This window comes from Pinus tabuliformis, chromosome 3_2 (assembly GCF_031772625.1).
Source record: "Pinus tabuliformis cultivar Carrire ecotype Pingquan chromosome 3_2, CPIR1, whole genome shotgun sequence".
In the NCBI taxonomy this organism is placed as follows: Eukaryota; Viridiplantae; Streptophyta; class Pinopsida; order Pinales; family Pinaceae; genus Pinus; species Pinus tabuliformis.
Genome location: NC_142302.1, coordinates 497,145,100 through 497,163,691, shown reverse-complemented (window position 1 = coordinate 497,163,691; position 18,592 = coordinate 497,145,100). Strand labels below are relative to the sequence as shown.

At 37.4% G+C, this 18,592-nt stretch overlaps 1 protein-coding gene across 1 annotated transcript; it reads left to right on the top strand.

Annotated features, from left to right (window-relative positions):
- Window positions 1–6,050: 6,050 nt before the first annotated feature.
- Window positions 6,051–15,934, top strand: LOC149181466 (phosphoenolpyruvate carboxykinase (ATP)-like). Its single transcript, XM_089416626.1, has 12 exons — window positions 6,051–6,593; window positions 7,324–7,511; window positions 10,371–10,521; window positions 12,755–12,839; window positions 13,197–13,297; window positions 13,517–13,815; window positions 13,926–14,099; window positions 14,246–14,311; window positions 14,593–14,771; window positions 14,857–15,026; window positions 15,153–15,321; window positions 15,489–15,934. The coding sequence occupies exons 1-12, from the start codon at window positions 6,412–6,414 to the stop codon at window positions 15,627–15,629; spliced, it is 1,905 nt and encodes a 634-aa protein (XP_089272752.1). The 5' UTR covers window positions 6,051–6,411; the 3' UTR covers window positions 15,630–15,934.
- Window positions 15,935–18,592: the final 2,658 nt, after the last annotated feature.

Sequence of the window (18,592 nt, the reverse complement as noted above, 5' to 3'; positions counted from 1 at the left end):
TACAGAAGTTATAGTATAGTTGTTGTGGAGTCTAGGTATACTTCTACAACAGGTGACAGTTGTCTGTCACGTGCTTTCCTCCTACTTGACATATCGCTTACTAGAGTGCGGACGTCGCACTTGACCCTACTTGTACCTCCAGCATCAATGGCATCGTCCCCCTCCTGCCAAATAGTTCGTGAATATAAGGCAGTGATCCTTGTCGTGACCCTGGCCCTTGCATTTGATACACCACACTTCTTCACGCGACTCTGGTCGGGGCGCCCTATCTTGCTTCAAGCTTTTCATCTCCAAGCATAGGCTTTGTAGTTGCACATGGATTTTTTGAACTCCCAACCTAGGATCTTGTATCGGGGTTTCATGTAACCTCATTGCTATCTCTAATGCTTTAGCCTGGGTTGAGATATTCTGTTGTGACAGTGTTATCCTTAGATGTGGCGTCAAAGATGCCACAAACCACGTGCGGTGTTGCGCATCCACTAGCGTCATGTTAGCTTCGCGAATCATGCTCTTCAAGTGTTGATCCAGATCCCATGGAGTCTCACCTGGAAGCATCACAATTTCCTTAAATCTGATGATTGACTTAGTTTTTGATTTCGGTCAGCTAAACTCTTTGTTTAATGCATCCTGAATCTCCACCATTCCGACATTTGGATGATCGCTAGAGTGCTTAATATACCACAGCAACGCGTGATCCTGCAGCATGCTCACCAAAGTAGCCTTTTTAATGTTATTATCCGTATCGCCTTGGGCTTCCCATACTGCCTTTACCACAAACCATAACTGGTCTAGTTCCTCGTTTCCTACGCCTCTAAATACGGGCAACTTGATCGCACTCGCCATTTCAACCCTTGGAGGTGGTGGAGGAGGGTTAGGTAAAGATGGGACTGATGTAGGTGAAGTGGGTGATGGCGTGGATGGAGGTGGTAACTATGGAATGCGTTGCTTTATCAACTGGACCACACTTCTCGGAGAGAACCCAGCAAGCTCTTCCTCGCTTTCTCGCAAACGTGAGATCAGGGGGCTATTCTCTAATCCTTCGATCCCTTGGTAGCCTCTTTTGCTCTGCGTTACCCCAAACATCAATGTATTGGCATAACCTGTTTTTCCATAACAACATTTTAATCCAGGTATTCAACGATTCGATGTACTTACCTCGTGGTCCCTCGAAAAAACGATGCTCTGCTTTGCTATAGCTCACGGTTGTGTCTATCTCGAACTTAATGATAAACCCTCCTATGATCCAGCCAATGATCTACTGCCCGTGTGATTTTATCTTCAGAGGCCTCTAGTTTGTGCACCAACTCTGGAGTCCTCACGATGGGCTATTCAAGTCTACACCTTCCCTGACTGTCAGCTAGCCTCGCAATCTACTCATACAGTTCCGCTAAGACAGACGCGAAGAAGATCTTGTGGATTTCCGTGTATATGTAGCGATCCAACCACCTCTTCTCAGATATCTGCGAAGTTTTGTTTTCCTGTACCGCGAACTTGTGAAGCTTCTGATCTAGCCAATCTTAAATTTCTTTCTTCGTAGGGTTCCAGCATTTCGACATCAGACATCCCTTAGGCATATCCCGATCCCTGCAATGGAACCATTTGTTGGCTTATTGGGGCCTGACCCAGGTTTGGAAGTGTTTTAGCCAAACAAATCCCACACTACCGGCCCTTTCAGCAATAGTCCACGGAGTGCGGACTGAAGTCTCACCCGAGGTAGTATGGGAGGGTGCTGGAACCAAGTTTCCGCACCCTAGGGATGTCTTGATGAGGATTGGAAGGGTCGCGAACCAATCTGCGCACTCACGCTACTCTGCACAACAGTCTGGCCTTCGCGAAGCTCGGTGATGAGGCACTTCTTAGATTCTTATTATTAAGGTGTTTATTATAGATCTAATCTAATTCTTAAGGTCTTTAATCAAGCATTCAACAGTTATAACCAGTGCGCGCAACCATAAATCTTACAGATATGCATAAACTCAGAATATAAGCATAAACATATAGATCTGCGACCAAATGCACAATAATTCAGAAACACTTATCTTTATTAATCTTCTGTTCAGCACAATCAGTTCCACCCTGCGCACTCAGCTGCAGGGGTCCGCACACACAGCTGCGGACTCTACCAGGCCTCTGCGCACACAGCTGCAGAGCCTACTCTAACTACTACCACCCACGACTTGGACTTACAGACTCAGAGCACTCTTTCTTCTTACAAACCCATACACTTCAGATCTTAATCAAAAGCTACCAAAAAACTGACTTCTAAACCTAGAGCCCTGCTCTATTTATACATTCCCATGGTTTGCGGACCATGGGCAGGCTGACTCACTTTCTATTATCTTACATTATTCTCGAGCGGACAACCCTTTGACTTGACTCATTACAATTCGCGCTCCACACACTTCACATAACCTTTACCATACTTTTACCCAAAATTGTGGCCTTTAAGCCCCAAAACCATTACGCAGGGGATCCGCTGCCCAACATTCATTAAGAGCCCCTTTCCTTTGATAAGGGTCTCATTGATATAACATACATTAGCTATCCAAAGGTGTGCCTTAGAACAAGTAATGAGGATTGAACCCATTGTCATATACCTAGGACATACTTCAACTAGTACATTTAGTCCAACATCTGAACTAGCTTAATTCCAAAATTAATTGTCATCCTTAACTAAACAAATACAAAATTTGACAAAGTCCAAGGTAAGTAGAGGGAAAGTTTGTAGAATTTGTTTTGAAACATAAATTAACCATGCAAATGAATATCCTCTACTAGGAGGGGAGTCGCACACAACCCCTCACTAGGCCCCTTCCCTAGTATGCCATCAGGGAGAGTCTTATAAGATATGCAAGTCATATGACCACCCTTGCAACATTATTGTATATTATAGAAGCATTGATGTTCTCCAATAATTGTCAATTGTGATGTTTGTGGATCTAACACACACAATATGGGGAATTGTGGGCCTTAGTTGAGAAGTTTGAGAACACCTCCTTTCCAACTGAGGAGATTAGTAATTGGTACATAGGTAGGAATGGAGGAATAACATGTCCTACTTTATGCTATAATTGAAATGAGGTGGGACATCTTATGAGGTATAGTCCCCACCTTATAAGCCAAAATGTAACCATTACAGAGCTATTGGACATGCTACATAAGACTACCTTAACCTAATTGAGAAATGGGAGGTGGCTCAAGTGGGCTCAAACAAGACAAAGGAATGTTAACATGGTTAACTATGGGCCTAAACTAATTAGAGAAACTTCAATTCTAAGGATAAATATGGTAACTAGAAAAGGCGCTCATAAAAGAGGGGATGTAGAAGCCAATTTATATTATTTGATAACGAAAACAACCCTTGTTACTTAATAATTTAACGCAACTGAATAGAAGGGAATATATAGAGAAGCATTGAAAATAATGTGTCATGCAACCTCTACTACTCATTAAAGTGACAATCCCACAACTCAAATCCCTATTTCTATGCCTAGAATGGAAGAGAGGAGTTGCAATCCCAATAATGTTTCCAATAATTAGAATGTTTAATAAAGTTTATTCATGATTTATTCAAGGCATTTGTATGAATATTAGAGAGTGGATCCCTTATTAGGAGGTTTTATACTAACTTTAAGTGGTTGATTAAAGGAGAAGAAAACACACCTATGGCTGATGCCCTCTTGAGAGAAGCAAGTAGAGTATAGGGAAGAAGTAGAAAGTTAGAACTAGTCTAGAGATTTATATTGGATTCCAAATTGTGGGATGTGAAGTAAGAGATGTCATGATAGAATTGAGGTATCATGCTAATGTCCTCCCCAAGAAGTAATTTATGTGCATTAATGAGGAAGCCTAGATTTTTACTCTCCTATTTAGTTGTATATGACTAACCATTATAAAGTTTACCAAAATGGGAGATTGGAAAATGTGTAGGTTGACCTAGAAGGGATCAAATCAATTGTGCAATTTGAAGTTAATAAGATTATGGATGAAAATGATCCCTGTCCTTTCTTACTAAGGATTGAATGAGCATTTTGTAATGATGCCATTATTAATTTTAAGAATAGGATGATGCTATTTGATGTGGACGGGACTAGAGTTTTACAAATAGATCCTTATAAGGGACCAATGTATACCAAAACCATTGATGATTTTTTTTTATGGGTTCATGGTTGGTCAAAGTTACAATATGCAATCATGAATGAGAGACAACACTGTTAACCCCATTGTTGATGGTGAGTTGAGTTGGAGAAACATCTACTTATTTAACATTGATTCAAAGGAAGCATCATAGAATTGGCAAGATCACAACCACGAGTTCTCATATAAGCATTGCACTTGAGTGTACGAGCAATTAGATGGATTGGTATAGAATTGAGGGTCCTCCTATATATGACAGGACAAGAGACATTTTGAATTGAATGGAAAAAAATGTTGAAGAAGACAAGTTAATTGCATTCCATATTAATGGTGGGCTATGTACAAGGAGAGCTCAAAAATTTGGTAAGAAGTACATTTGACAATGAGATAACAATTCTTGGTTACAAAATACAAGATTTTTTAGAGGGTTGTTACGACTATTTTGAGATTTGGGCACTTCATTAATGAAAAATTGATCCTAAGTTCCATGTGGAATTTTTCTCAAGAAGGTGGATGAGAGAAGGTTTCTCTTTGTGGTTATGGGTTCATAAGTTTATTTATTCTCTTGGACAAACTCTTAAAGTTTGGTCCCTACATGAGAAAGGAGATGCTATACAAGAGGTTGGGATGTGTTAAACCAAAGCTTTTGTGCCACCTTTCACAATATTGATAAGATTCCCAAGATCATTGTCTGTATTAGAAGGGTTGACATAATTCCTTAGGGTTAGTTTTCTCCCTATGTATATTCACAACATCGAGATTTAATTTTGAAAAGATAGGAATAAGAGATATTTCAAGTGTGGCTCTCTAGCCACAAAATATGCAAAGTGATGATTATGATGATGTCATTAGAATATTATGTCACCTCACTTTTAAAGAAGTTTGAGAGTGATTCTAAGATAAAATTTAAATCCATTTTTGAAAAACACATTAAATTTCACAATTTCATCTATCACATTCACCAAAATAACATTCATAACCTATTGTACTAATTATCTTTATAAATTAACAACTTCCAAGTTTTCAAAAGAAACCCAAAACAATGCTTCATTTTTAAGCATCGATGAACCTACTTGCCCCTAACCATAGTTTTCAAGAGAACAATAAAACAATGCTACAAATTTTCATTTAAGCATTATTTTTTAAAATATCTATTCTCTTTTTAAAATATCCATTTTTTTCAAATAGGTAATATTTAGAAGACAAAAAATTGATAATAACATTTTACAATCACCCCTTCCTCTGATCACAAATCTTCAACTTGTCTCATACATCAATTTAGTGTCACTTCACTTCTCATAGAAATGGTCCTAGATGAATGACTTACCTCTCATGGAAATGGTCCTAGATACCTCTCATGGAAATGGTCCTAGATACCTCTCATGGAAATAGTCCTAGATGAATGACTTACCTCTCATGGAAATGGTCCTAGATAAATGACTTACTTAACCCAATTAAATCCCAAAATGATATCTAATATAATACACTAATAATCTAATTAAAATTAAATAATAATAATAATAAATCTAATTAAATACATGAATTTAACCTATATTACACCTAACCCCAACCACGAACCAAGCAAATGGTTTACCCGAATGCCCCTGTGAGAAAAAATGCAAAAAAATGTACACGATAACGAGCCTTAGACTTGCAGAATTGTGTTCCTTCTTTTGTGTGTTTATATTATTTTTGGCGGAGAGAACTTATCTGCCACCTATGTGTGGCGTACGTCCCAATCCAATGCCAACTACCAATTTGTGGCTGTTACACAGTGAGCATTAAATAATAGAGAAGGAAATCAACCCCCACGGAATATGGTCAGTTAATCTTTCGTTATATCCTCTAATTACCATGACAGGGTTGATTCAGCATTTGGGCAATCGCCCATAGACTGGGTGGTAGGAAGCCATTCGTTTTGAAAAAATACCCTGTTAGTCAAAATACCGCTTAGCAAATTCAAACAACCATATGGCAAAACGATGAACGTGCAACCTGCCTTGTGGGGATTGGGGTCGGGTGTGGGTGTGGGTGCGGGGCACTTGCCTCACCAAGGATTTCTTCCACGTGTTTAGGAGAAACAATTAACCGTATTCCTATAAATGCCTGTCTGTATATTGGGTGCATTCAATTCCTTCAAACTATATTTCACTGGTTTCCATAGGTTGTCAGCTCTGTTTCTCTTTTCGGTTTAAATTCGAACAAGAAAAGGGCGTATATCAGTTGTGTCCGAATAGAATTAAACAGAGTTGGAGTTGATTTTCAGTTTCTGTGATGGCGGAATTGATGGGCACTTCTTCTGGCTTTGCATTGAACAAATCTCCGGACATCTGCCATAATGATTCTTCTGCGCCTCTATTGTCTAAGTCCATCAATAAGCTTTTCTCTTTGCCGAGGAAGGCCCGCAAGTCCTCTGTACACGTTGCAGGCCAAAACCAGAAATTAATCTCAATAAGGTATGTGGATTTGCTTCGTTCCGATTGAATTTAGATCATACAGTTCTTTTTTTCCTGTAGTTTTTATAGAACTCAAACAAATTTTAATTTACATCTGTGGATATTTACAATGATTAATGTATATATACGCACACAGCGCGTTGGGTAATATTTTCATTGGTTTTGAATTCGAGTTAGGTAAGTTTCAGGGCTGAAAGGCAACTCCATGTTTATTAGGCATTCACATATTTACTAGACATCCACATTTTCGCGGTGGCTTAGGAGATCACAGAATCCCTCGTGACTTTTAGATGATGACAGTTTAGCCACCTAATGATTTATGGCACTCTGCAAATCACATCCTTCAAAAGGATCCTACAAAATTACTTCAGGGGGAGATCAAAAGATATCAACAGTAACAGCGCATAAGTGCGCCTTTGCATTCGTATTTCCTGAAGAGATGGACCCTCATTGAATGTATATTATACCAGTACTGCATGAGGTTACATATTTATAATATGTAATATGTTTGTGCAGACCTCCCAAATCCCATGGTGTGAACATGGATGCCTAATAAATAAAGAGTAACACTTAAACCTTCAGCTTTAAAAGCTTAATATAAAAATCTGTCATACATATATGAAAGCATACATTATTCGATAGGTACTCGTCGCTTCTAAATTGCATTACAAAAGCAGCCTGTTTCATCCATATCAAACACATTGATAGAGATTACTTCATTTGTTTGCAGTTCAACATCAGCCTCCATTTCAGGAAGAAATGAGCCGAAGCTAAGATCCAAGGACCTCCAACAGGGAGTTTCAAAGCTCAAAGCCGTTGCTACCAGTCAAATTGCCAAGCAGATTGAGGCCCCTTCTCCTCTCCCAGAAGATGTTGACCTCAAGGCTACCAATGTTCTCTATAATCTCTCTCCAGCAGGTTTGTTGCTCTGTTTAGATGCTTAATTTAAAATAAATTCATTGCCACCAATCCTTTACATAGGCCATCTGTAAGATATATGATTAGACCGATACAATCTACCTAATGAGACAGGTGGATATTCGAGATGAATGATTCTTCGGTTAAAATTTTATATCAGCTATGCAGATTAAGATAAGTTGAAGTCCATAATATAGAGTGCAAATGTGCACAATTTTCATAGGAAGAAGTTTGATCATAGAAAGATTTTATTAGCTTGCTAAAGGATCCCACTAATTTGATATAGGCAGAATTTGATTTACACTGAGCTATGATGAATGATAAATTACTTTGAAATGCAATCAATGATAAAGACCATTCAACTTGCTTAAGTTATGTGTTTCTATAATTATTTTTGATCTTGCCAGTTATCTTAAAAGTAAATCTTTGAAAAAAATGTTTATTTTAAATGAGGAGACGATGCATGAAGCAGCCTTAGTTTATGCATTTGTTTTAGAGAGGATCTTTTAATGTGAAGCAACATCAAAAGCATGACACCGAACCCATCAGCAACCATCAGCAATACTACTGCCAGAGCAAGGGGGGATGCTATCACATCGGATTGAAGACTTTCAACCCAAAGGCAGCTTTTGGATTGACAGATTTTGGTATAATGCCCAATAAACTAATGGCAAGTAATGGCAACAGTGTTCCATGGGGATATGTCCATGGAGTTTGGGATCACATCTTTTGCGCTCCACATGCTGCTTGGACTTGGTGACTTCATTGGGAATGTGTCGTGTCATCTTTTGTTCACCCGTAGTACTTGGGGGCACCCCCTATAGAAAGGGGACGCTCCTGGTAATTAGGGTTGCCCTGGGAATGAACCCTGCTAGGGTGCATCTGCATAAAAACACATAAAATATAGCAGAAAATGTAGTTTTTTCCCTTTAAAGAAAGGTGAGGGTCCCACCACCCTTACCTTACCTTTTCCTTCTCTACTTGACCCATCCAAACCCTAACTTTTGTTGTTTCCCACATACAACACTCTTTGCTTGAGTAAATTAAGGAGGCTGAGGTTGGATTTCTGTGAACAAGAAGCTTTCAAAGGCAGACAAGTTTATTCCATTTTATTTTGATTTGAACTTGAACATTTTACATTGACAAATACAATGATTCTTCTATTTTGAATAACAATTTTCCAAATTGTGTAAGTGCCAGTTGGATTGTTGATATTGGCCTTAATTGTATAAATCTGTGATTAATTATGCATTAAAATCTCTTTTAATTTTTTTGCTTTATCTAGATTTATTATATCTTTTTATATTTAATATTTGGTACGGGACACCTTATATCTAAGAACACCACATCCCCTGAAATGTTCCCTGAAGTTTTCTTGTTTGTCCCCACATCTCGTCATTCTTGTGTCACCTAAACTTGCTGGAACATTGAATGGCAGTCCAGACTCCAAACGTAATATCCACGATTGAGCAAGATAATTACTCCATAGGAAAATCCCTAGATAACCGGATTCGTCCTATAGGCCCCACGAATCCCGAATCCAGCGTGTCCGACGCGATTCTGCCCTGATTCGTGTCCAAAAACCATGACACGTCGTGTCCTTTCCTGACTCGTCGAATCCGAGGTCGTGTCACAATTTTGGCAGCGTGTCCTGTTTTCCAGGACTCGTTAGGCGGCAAAAGTGACCTGCACGGGTATGAAAAGGCCGCATTTGGTCATTACAGCCACGCATATTTTCATTTGGCAAGCGTTTTGGCAGCTTAATGATCAAGTCTAGGCCCTAGTATTGATATGCTATTCATGGTAATGTTAAATTCTTAAAGTAAAAGTGTTGTCACTTTTACTTAAATTTTTAACATTACCATGAAATGACTCAGGATGTTTGAGAGTGGTTCCGACCTCATTGGATTTCATATGGAGAAAGTAGAATTTTAGATTTCATTCAAAATCCAGTAGACTTATCAGTTTTTTCAGGATTTTAGGATTGGGGGATTGCAATGTTTCCATTGAATTTTGTCATGTATTAGGGTATGGAACTCGTATTTAATCAAGAGCACCAATCCCTCTATGTACCTTGATGTTAGTGACATTGGTTGTCGAACACCTGTATCATGACCCTCCTAAAAATGTACGCATCACTCAAACAAAATCTTGACTTGACATGTTATGCTTGTTCTATCTTATGTTAATGCTTAAAGGGTGATATTAATGACAAAGATCCCTATACAGATACAGAGGTAATGACAAAGATACCTCTGGATATTAATGCTTAGAGGGTGATATTAATGACAAAGATCCTGATTTTCCAACAAGACTAAAAAATTAGACATTTCTTGTGGTGGCAAGAGGGCCAAGCATAAGAAATAGATAATAGATTGACATGTATTTGAATTTTGTATGTACTATGCATGCTAATAGCTATAGATGAAGATTTATATTTGAAATCAATAAATTTGTATCATTAATTAAAATTTGTGTAAGAAATATCTAATTTTTAATATATATATATATTTTAATAAAATAATATATAACGAATCCTACGTGTCCTGTTCCGGGTGGTCAACGTATCCGAATCCGACACCACGAATCTCGAATCCTACGTGTCCCGAATCCCCGTGTCAGGTGACTTAGGAAAATCCTTATTGGCATATAAACTTGTGCACTAGCTTTACTGAGTTTGTGTTCACTGCTTAGTGTTCTTATCTTTATTTGGACTTGGTTGAGGCTGCAGAAAACAAAGTTGGCTTTTATTTTTGGTTGCATTGAAGATCGTAGAAAATTTATATGCTGTTTTGTAAAACCCATAGTTATTGTTTAAAAGTTTGTCTATCTTGATATTTTTGGGTATTTGTTTTCCAGAGCTGTATGAATATGCTCTCCATGAAGAGGGATCTTTTGTGACATCAACCGGGGCCCTGGCAACTCTGTCCGGTGCAAGGACTGGAAGATCTCCTAAAGACAAACGTGTTGTTAAGGATGAAGTGACTGCAAATGAGCTTTGGTGGGAAGAGTAAGAATATATAATTCCTTTTTCAGTTCCAGTAGAATACATTTTGATTATCGAACTCTTAAGAAACATCCACCACATTCAACACAAAAACTTCTGTTAAAATCAGGTAGAAGCAAATTTGGCACCTCTATAATGCTTTACAGTGTGGGCTAGTGAAGTATCGTTTTCACCTTTTTGTTATTCATGATAAAGGCATCACAAGCCATTCATACAATCTATGTTTGGTTTTAAATCCGGCCTTCCATTATTCCTTGATTCTAATTGACAATACCCACTCTGGATCAATTTTTGGAGCCACTTCGGCAGAAAACAAAGAATCCAACAAATCATCCATTAGAGGTTCAAGTAATGGATAGGGTATTTAATAAATATTTTATTCAAGCCTCTGATATCAACACATGTTATCTCCCTTATAGGGTTCTAACAGGGCTTGTTTCGCACATAGGTTCAACTTTCTCTTATAAATCCTCTATCAAGCAATGCCTGATCTGTGTTTTCATTTCTTCATTATCTTGCAAGCTCAATTCTTCTGCAAACATCTCCAACAAGCTGTGTGCTTCTGCTTGCACATGTTGTTTGTTAACCGCTTCTCCTCTCTTGGAAACAAGAGGCAGCACGCTTCCTCACCCTTCATGGCCCATCGAAATTCCTTCTAGCCTAAGAGCATGACTAATAAGACAAACTCCATCCTGTCGAATTGTCATGTTCTATAAGCAACAGATGACATGCATCCAATGTAATGGCATTACTCAGAACTCAGTTTTCATACAAGCATGTATTATAATATACAAAGAAAGATCAATTACTATCGACTTATGGCATTTCTTGAACCGTGAAATTTTATATGCATCTGGATTTGGAAAATAGGCCGGATTTGGTATTTGGATCATTTTGAAATTTGTGCTCACCAAATTATTTTCATACCCGTTGTGATTTATCCACTTGGGCTCCAATATTACATATGGTCTAGATGCATTTTTTTTTGTGGGACTCAGTTTTTCAGATATTAATGCCTTCTGCAACAAGTTCTCTCTTGTTTCATTTGAACTCCTGTCTCTGGTGGTTCTTTCTCTTGTGGAGCCAAGTTCTTGTTTGTCTTAGTGACAATTGGTGGCTTTATATCCTTTGTCACAAATATAACAAACTAAGGGCCTCATAAAGCCCCTCCAAATCTGTGTCCTCTTCTTGTCCTCTATATTTATTGTGCCCTTGAGTTTTTTGTCAATATTCTCCATTTGTATGATATTTTCTTGTTTCCTTTTGATTTTTTCCTCTGGCTGATCTAGACATATTTCTTTTATCTCTGAAATTTGGGATAGCCCCTCTCCTATTTGTCGTTTTTTCTTTGCTTGTACTAGAAAGTCTCGTCCATAAAATGTAGTTAACGTCTGCCATCTCATCTTGGATCGGAAAATATAACTCATCTGGTTGTGGCTCGTTCCGGGTCTTTGTGCACATTGGTTGTCATCTGTTCATTGATAAAATGCTTTATATACTCGTGCACTAAGTCGGAGTCCTTTTCTTTTAAATTTTGAAATTGCTTAAACAAGGTCTAATGATGTCTAAGGGTAGCGATTTGTCTTTCATATGCTTCAGAACTTTTCCCCATATTCTCATTTTCTCTATCTCGTGGCTCACCTGATTCTCAGGCAAGTGATCACAACATAAGACTGTACGGGTTTCAACTTTCATCTTTCACATTTAGCTATATTCCCCATGTTGAAAAGATTGCTCAAGCTCTAAAACCCAATCTATCAATGCATCTGGGTCCAAATCTCCTTGAAACTCTGAGACATCAAACTTCATTCAGGCTTTTTGTTTTGATATAATTTCTATGAGCCTCTCCATAGGGTCAATCCCTGAGGTCTGATTATTGCCAACACTACTCTGTCATCAGAATCATCAATTCTTAACCTCCTCTCTATGGCCTTTAGCCGTCAAACTTTGATAGTTTAATAGGAGCATACAAAAGAGGAATAAAATCTTGTTGGAAAGAAACAACTGCCATAATACTGATATGGTAGGTCAGAAAAAGTTACATAACCCAGGCATCACGTTGAAGGTTAACGAACACAGGAAATCTGTTCACGTGGTATGTTTATCGGATCAGCAGTATTTGGACTTGATGAGTGCCTTTAATACTGAATTGAATGGAATTAAAGATTCTCCTAGAATTGAGTTTTCATTGCCTTTTTTTCCAATCACTGACCCTCTGCATTTCTCTTTTTAACAGAGGCTCACCAAACATTGAAATGGACGAACATACATTCCTCATCAATCGAGAAAGGGCAGTGGATTTCTTGACATCACTGGATAAGGTATGCTCACAGTCTGTGCTTATTCAACAAAATCTGAGTTACACATCCGACAGTTGGGAGAATTTACTTCTAACACTAGGGCCTATCTTGTGCATGATCACGATGAATTCACAAAGCATGAATTCATAAGCATGTGGTGACAAGTGTGACCTGATGACCATTTGACCATGCCTGGTTCATCAGGGTGGTAAAATCATTTATACATGAACTACCATGGTTCATTGTATCTGCCTAGTTGCATGATTACATTTGAGGAGAGCATCTAGGTTCATTTTACATAGCTTTCAAGAATTCAGTATAATTTCGCCAACTTTGAACAATAAATTGTGATCGTATTAACATCTTCCTCATATGCAGGTTTTTGTGAACGACCAGTTTTTGAACTGGGATTCAGATCATCGGCTGAAAGTGCGCATCATTTCAGCACGAGCATATCATTCCCTGTTCATGCATAACATGTAAGTCAGCTCCATATTTCAATAGTGTAGGCTTATTCTCTAGTATGTGTGTTGATTTTCCTTTTCTCAGTCTCTTGTTTGGCATCATTTTTTTTATTTTTATTAAGTGTAAAGTGCTTCAACTTCCAAGTTCATATATATTATATCTTGCCGCATTACCTTCCAGGAAGGCATACCTCAAAAGAGTTAGAGCATACATTTTTCTTTGGTTTTTAATAGGTGCATACGTCCTACTCCTGAAGAGCTAGAGAACTTTGGTACTCCAGACTTCACCATTTATAATGCAGGGCAATTTCCATGCAACCGGTTCACTCATTATATGAATTCTACGACAACCATTGATTTAAACCTTACCCGAAAAGAAATTGTAATTCTTGGAACCCAATATGCTGGAGAAATGAAGAAGGGCTTATTCAGTGTGATGCACTACCTAATGCCCAAGAAAGGAATTTTATCTCTTCATTCTGGCTGCAATATGGGAAAGGAAGGAGATGTGAACCTATTCTTTGGACTATCAGGTATTGCAGATTTCAAATTCTAACTGCAATTTGTAGTTGATTTTATGGATTCACGCTTTATATTTGATGTTTTGTAGAACTCAGCAATAACAAAGGCTGTCTATGTGAAGGAACTAGAAAGACTACACTATCAACAGACCCAAACCGGTATTTGATTGGAGATGACGAGCATTGCTGGAGTGACAATGGTATATCAAATATTGAAGGAGGGTGCTATGCAAAATGTATTGACCTTTCAAAGGAGAAAGAACCTGAGATCTGGAATGCAATAAAATTTGGAACCAGTGGGTTTACTATTCTCTGTTTGCTAATTTAAGCCTGGTGATATTGGTTGTATTTCAAGAGAAGTGCAGTTGAGTTCATGGTACATACATAGCTTATTAGATTAAATTCATCTATGAAAATAAGTTTTTCATTGTTTCTGTGGTAGTATTGGAGAATGTTGTATTTGATATGCATACAAGAGAGGTGGATTACTCGGACAAATCCATCACTGGTATCATTTTTGCAACTTGAACTTCTTGATTAATGTGGTCATAAATGCAACTAAAACACGACAATCAATCAAGAACTGTTTTGACTTGCTTATCAGTACACATGAAAATCAGGGTTGGGGTCTCTTCAATTGGCTCTATAATCTAATATAAATTCTAAACAGTTTTTGGTGCGAAATTCACAATTGCCAAATTGTTATGGTTCTCAAACTATTAAAGCTAATATTTATGTTTTCGTTTGTTTTATATAGTAATCTCTCCTTGACATTTCTTTAATTTTCAGAGAATACCAGAGCATCATACCCCATAGAGTTCATTCCAAATGCAAAGATTCCATGTGTGGGGCCTCACCCTAAGAATGTCATTCTACTAGCATGTGATGCTTTTGGTGTTCTGCCACCAGTTAGCAAGCTAACACTGGCCCAAACCATGTATCACTTCATCAGTGGTTACACTGCCTTGGTAAGATTGACTGAGTTCATACATATGATTCCTTTTTCAGTCTCCTTTAGATTGCCTGTGTTCTTGAACGTTTTCATGATTTCAGGTAGCAGGCACCGAAGAAGGAGTTAAGGAGCCACGTGCAACATTTTCTGCTTGTTTTGGAGCAGCGTTCCTTGTGCTGCATCCGGCCAAATATGCAGAAATGCTGGCAGAGAAGATGCAAAAACATGGTACAACGGCTTGGCTGGTTAACACTGGGTGGTCTGGTGGAAGGTACTGTGATACATTCCAGCCAAACTTATATGGCAAGAATTATTTGTAACTAATTGCTTTGGTTTGGACTATATTTTACTTTAATATACAGTCCGTCATGGCTAACTCTTATAAATCATGATGCAGCTATGGTGTGGGACAGAGAATCAAGCTTGCTTATACCCGCAGAATCATAGATGCTATAAACAATGGCAGTTTGCATAATGCAAACTATACAGAAACGCCCGTATTTGGCCTGCATATTCCAGATGCTATTGAGGGTATTCCCTCAGAGATATTGCACCCTGAGAACACGGTATGTCATGATGATGGCTTTGAAGTACATCTCTACATTCTCCATTTTCTTTTCTCTTATCAGTATTCAGATATTAGTATGATCACAAAATCTATAGTTTTCTTTTATTGAGACGCAAATTTTCAAGATTTAAAATGGGCTGAATATATGCACACTCTCTTTTGCAGTGGTCTGACGAGACGGCTTATCAGGAAACTCTGCAAAAGTTGGCAGGTCTCTTTCAGAGCAATTTTAAGAAATTTACAGGTTATAAAATTGGCAACAGTAGTAAGCTTACGGAAGAAATTCTTGCAGCTGGGCCACAATAGGTTTTTATACAATCCTATTAATTATGGGAAACAACATAGTTTGCTGTGGACAATAATAGCAATAAGTACTGTTAGAGCAGAATAAAATATTACTTTCCAAGTTACCTCAAAGGAAACTTGGAAAATCATATTCCATGTATGGTTACAACATGGAATGCAATATTTTATTATGGGCACATGCTCAAATGTTAGCATTTTTGGCTTTTTAAAAAGGAAATCCTTGTATTCTTATTTAATTGATGTAACTCTGTTTCAAAATGGAACTGTTTGTTCCAGGAAGCAATATAAGATGCATTTCACCTCCACTGATTTATGCCAAACTATAGTTCTATCATATGGCTGAGCTGTAATTAAATTATTTGTTTGTATTGATTTACATTTTCAGTTAATGATGGCGGGTTTGTTCTAGCCCTAAACGTGGGAAAGATGGCAGACCACATTTGACCAACTAGACAGTGATCACTTGTAGTTGCAAAAAAACAAATACTTATTCTTGTTAAAAGTAGGAAACATTTCCAACGGTTTCGATTTTTCCTGGCGTTTGTTTTTGGCTTCTTTTTTACAGGAACCAAGCAATCTTGATTTAGACTGCACACTGCGGGTGACCCTGGGTTATTGACGCCTTTGAATCCATCTGTGTCATCGATTTTGGTTGATTTTTTGTATGCTCTGGGCTGGATTTGTCTCCCTGATTTTTTTGGGTATGCTCGGAATTTGTTCAAATCTCTGGCTCTAGGTATCCGACCTCATTCTTGTTAGTACCTGCTACAGCCAGGCTTACTATGACATCCTGGCTTCTACTAATCAATTGTTAGTTTCTCAATACATAAACCATTTCAGATTCTGAATAGATCTTATTTATTCAGATAAATTCGTTGAAAATGATCTTATTTATTTTTCTTGCAAGAAAAAGCATATATATATATTCCATAAAAAAAAATACAAAACTGTAACGTCACTTCCAAAGCGTTAGTGTTATCTGAAGGAATATTGAAAGAATACAAAACTGTAACGTCACTTCCAAAGCGTTAGTGTTATCTGAAGGAATATTGAAAGAATACAAAACTGTAACGTTACTTCCAAAGCCTTAGTGTTATCTGAAGGAATATTGAAAGAGCAAGAATTTTAACTGTAACGTCACTTCCAAAGCGTTAGTGTTATCTGAAGGAATATTGAAAGAATACAAAACTGTAACGTTACTTCCAAAGCCGTAGTGTTATCTGAAGGAATATTGAAAGAGCAAGAATTTTCTCAATATGAACGAGTATAAGTAAGAGTATTGAATTTTGATGTATATTCGTATTTTCAAAAGCTAAGACCCGTTTATATTTAAGTAATGGGTCAAGAAAATATTATGGTTAAGAAAATGATAGTATTTTGGACAGTATTAATGTTGTATGTTATTGTTGCCAAGGTTTCATCATTACTTATTAATTAACAAATATAGAATTTACCATTTGATAGTTATAACAAGATACAAGAGTAGACCCATCTTAATGATGGATGTATTAAATTGAAAAGGATTAAAAAGCAAGGTGCAAACTTCTCAATGCTTAAAAGAACAAGGTTAAGATGAATCTATGTTAAGGGTGACGTCGTGTGAAAAGGGTCTCTTAGGGGAATACACATTCCAACAGTTGCCTAGATCCTTGCTTAGGTATACGAGCTAAATTTCGTATGCAATAAACTACATATTATGATAGTTAAGATTTACAATAGGGTGAACGACGTTTGAGAAGCATCACTTAATATGCTTATAATTTTCTCCTTGCTTAAGATGAAACTAATCCTTGTAAACTTATAACTTTTCCCTTGCTTAAGATGAAATGGTTCTGAACTTTTATATAGGGTATGGAGTATCAAGATATAGATTGAGTATAGAGTATCAAGGCGATCCATTGAAAATAAACCATCGCAATAGGACATAAAGTATTGTTTAACCTACTTTACTTTCTTGGCTTACACCTAACTAGTATCCTCCACTTGATGGCTTCCACTTCCATTGAACTAAATACAAAGAAGGCAAAACCTCACTTAGCTTAATTTCAACCTACTTAACGGGGAAGAAATCAACTACCCTATCCATTCATCTCTATTGAAGAGGAGTCAATTTCCTACGTGAGTAAACCTTCTAATCAAATATTTGGAGTTTACGTGAAATTAAATAGATCATGCTTTATCCTACTTAGTCCTACTATATTTTCTCATTTGATGTTGAAGGAATCGAGATGGTCAACAAAAGCGCATATGTTGCAATGAATACAAATCTTTAAGAGACCTCATAATATGAGTGACTAGTTGAGAACACAATGTTCTAAATTATTTTGACTAGTTAGGCGACGATGAAGTATTTGTTGAAACACCTGTTGGATTGGTGATATTTCAACAATTGTGCACAAGGTTTTTATTAACAATTCCAATCCAATCATTGGTCTCAAATTGCAAAGAGTTCTTAGGTGATATTGAGGTGTTTGTCCCAACATTTTGTTTGATTGGTGAGATATTCATAAAATATGCGCGAGAGCCTTATTCAAAACTTTAGTTTTACCATTAACTCTCAATTTGAAAGATAGCCAAGGACCTCAATAACAACAAATCATTTTTCTCTATGATTGCCAAAAGTTACAAAGGAACCAAGATCCTTGATTTCAACCCACTTAATGGGGAAGGAATAAGTTGCTCTACTTATTCATCTCTATTGAAGAGGAGTCAATTGCCTGCATGAGTAACCTTCTTAAAATGCAGTGGATCATATATTTAGAATTTACTTGACATCAAATAGATCATGCTTTATCCTACTTAGTGCTATTATATTTTCTCCTTTGATGTTGAAGGATTCGAGAGGGTCAATCAAAGTTAATATGTTGCAATAAATTTGTAAGAGCCCTCATAAGGTGAGTGACTAGTTGAGAACACAATGTTCTAAGTTATTATGACTAGTTAGGTGATGATGAAGTATTTGT

What these genes read in the sequence shown, in the direction of transcription:
- LOC149181466 (XM_089416626.1), top strand. Translation starts at nt 6,412, where the DNA reads ATGGCGGAATTGATGGGCACTTCTTCTGGCTTTGCATTGAACAAATCT. An exon ending in TCAGTGGTTACACTGCCTTG is followed by an intron (nt 14,772 to 14,856) that starts GTAAGATTGACT and finishes TCATGATTTCAG; the next exon opens with GTAGCAGGCACCGAAGAAGG. An exon ending in TATTGCACCCTGAGAACACG is followed by an intron (nt 15,322 to 15,488) that starts GTATGTCATGAT and finishes TCTCTTTTGCAG; the next exon opens with TGGTCTGACGAGACGGCTTA.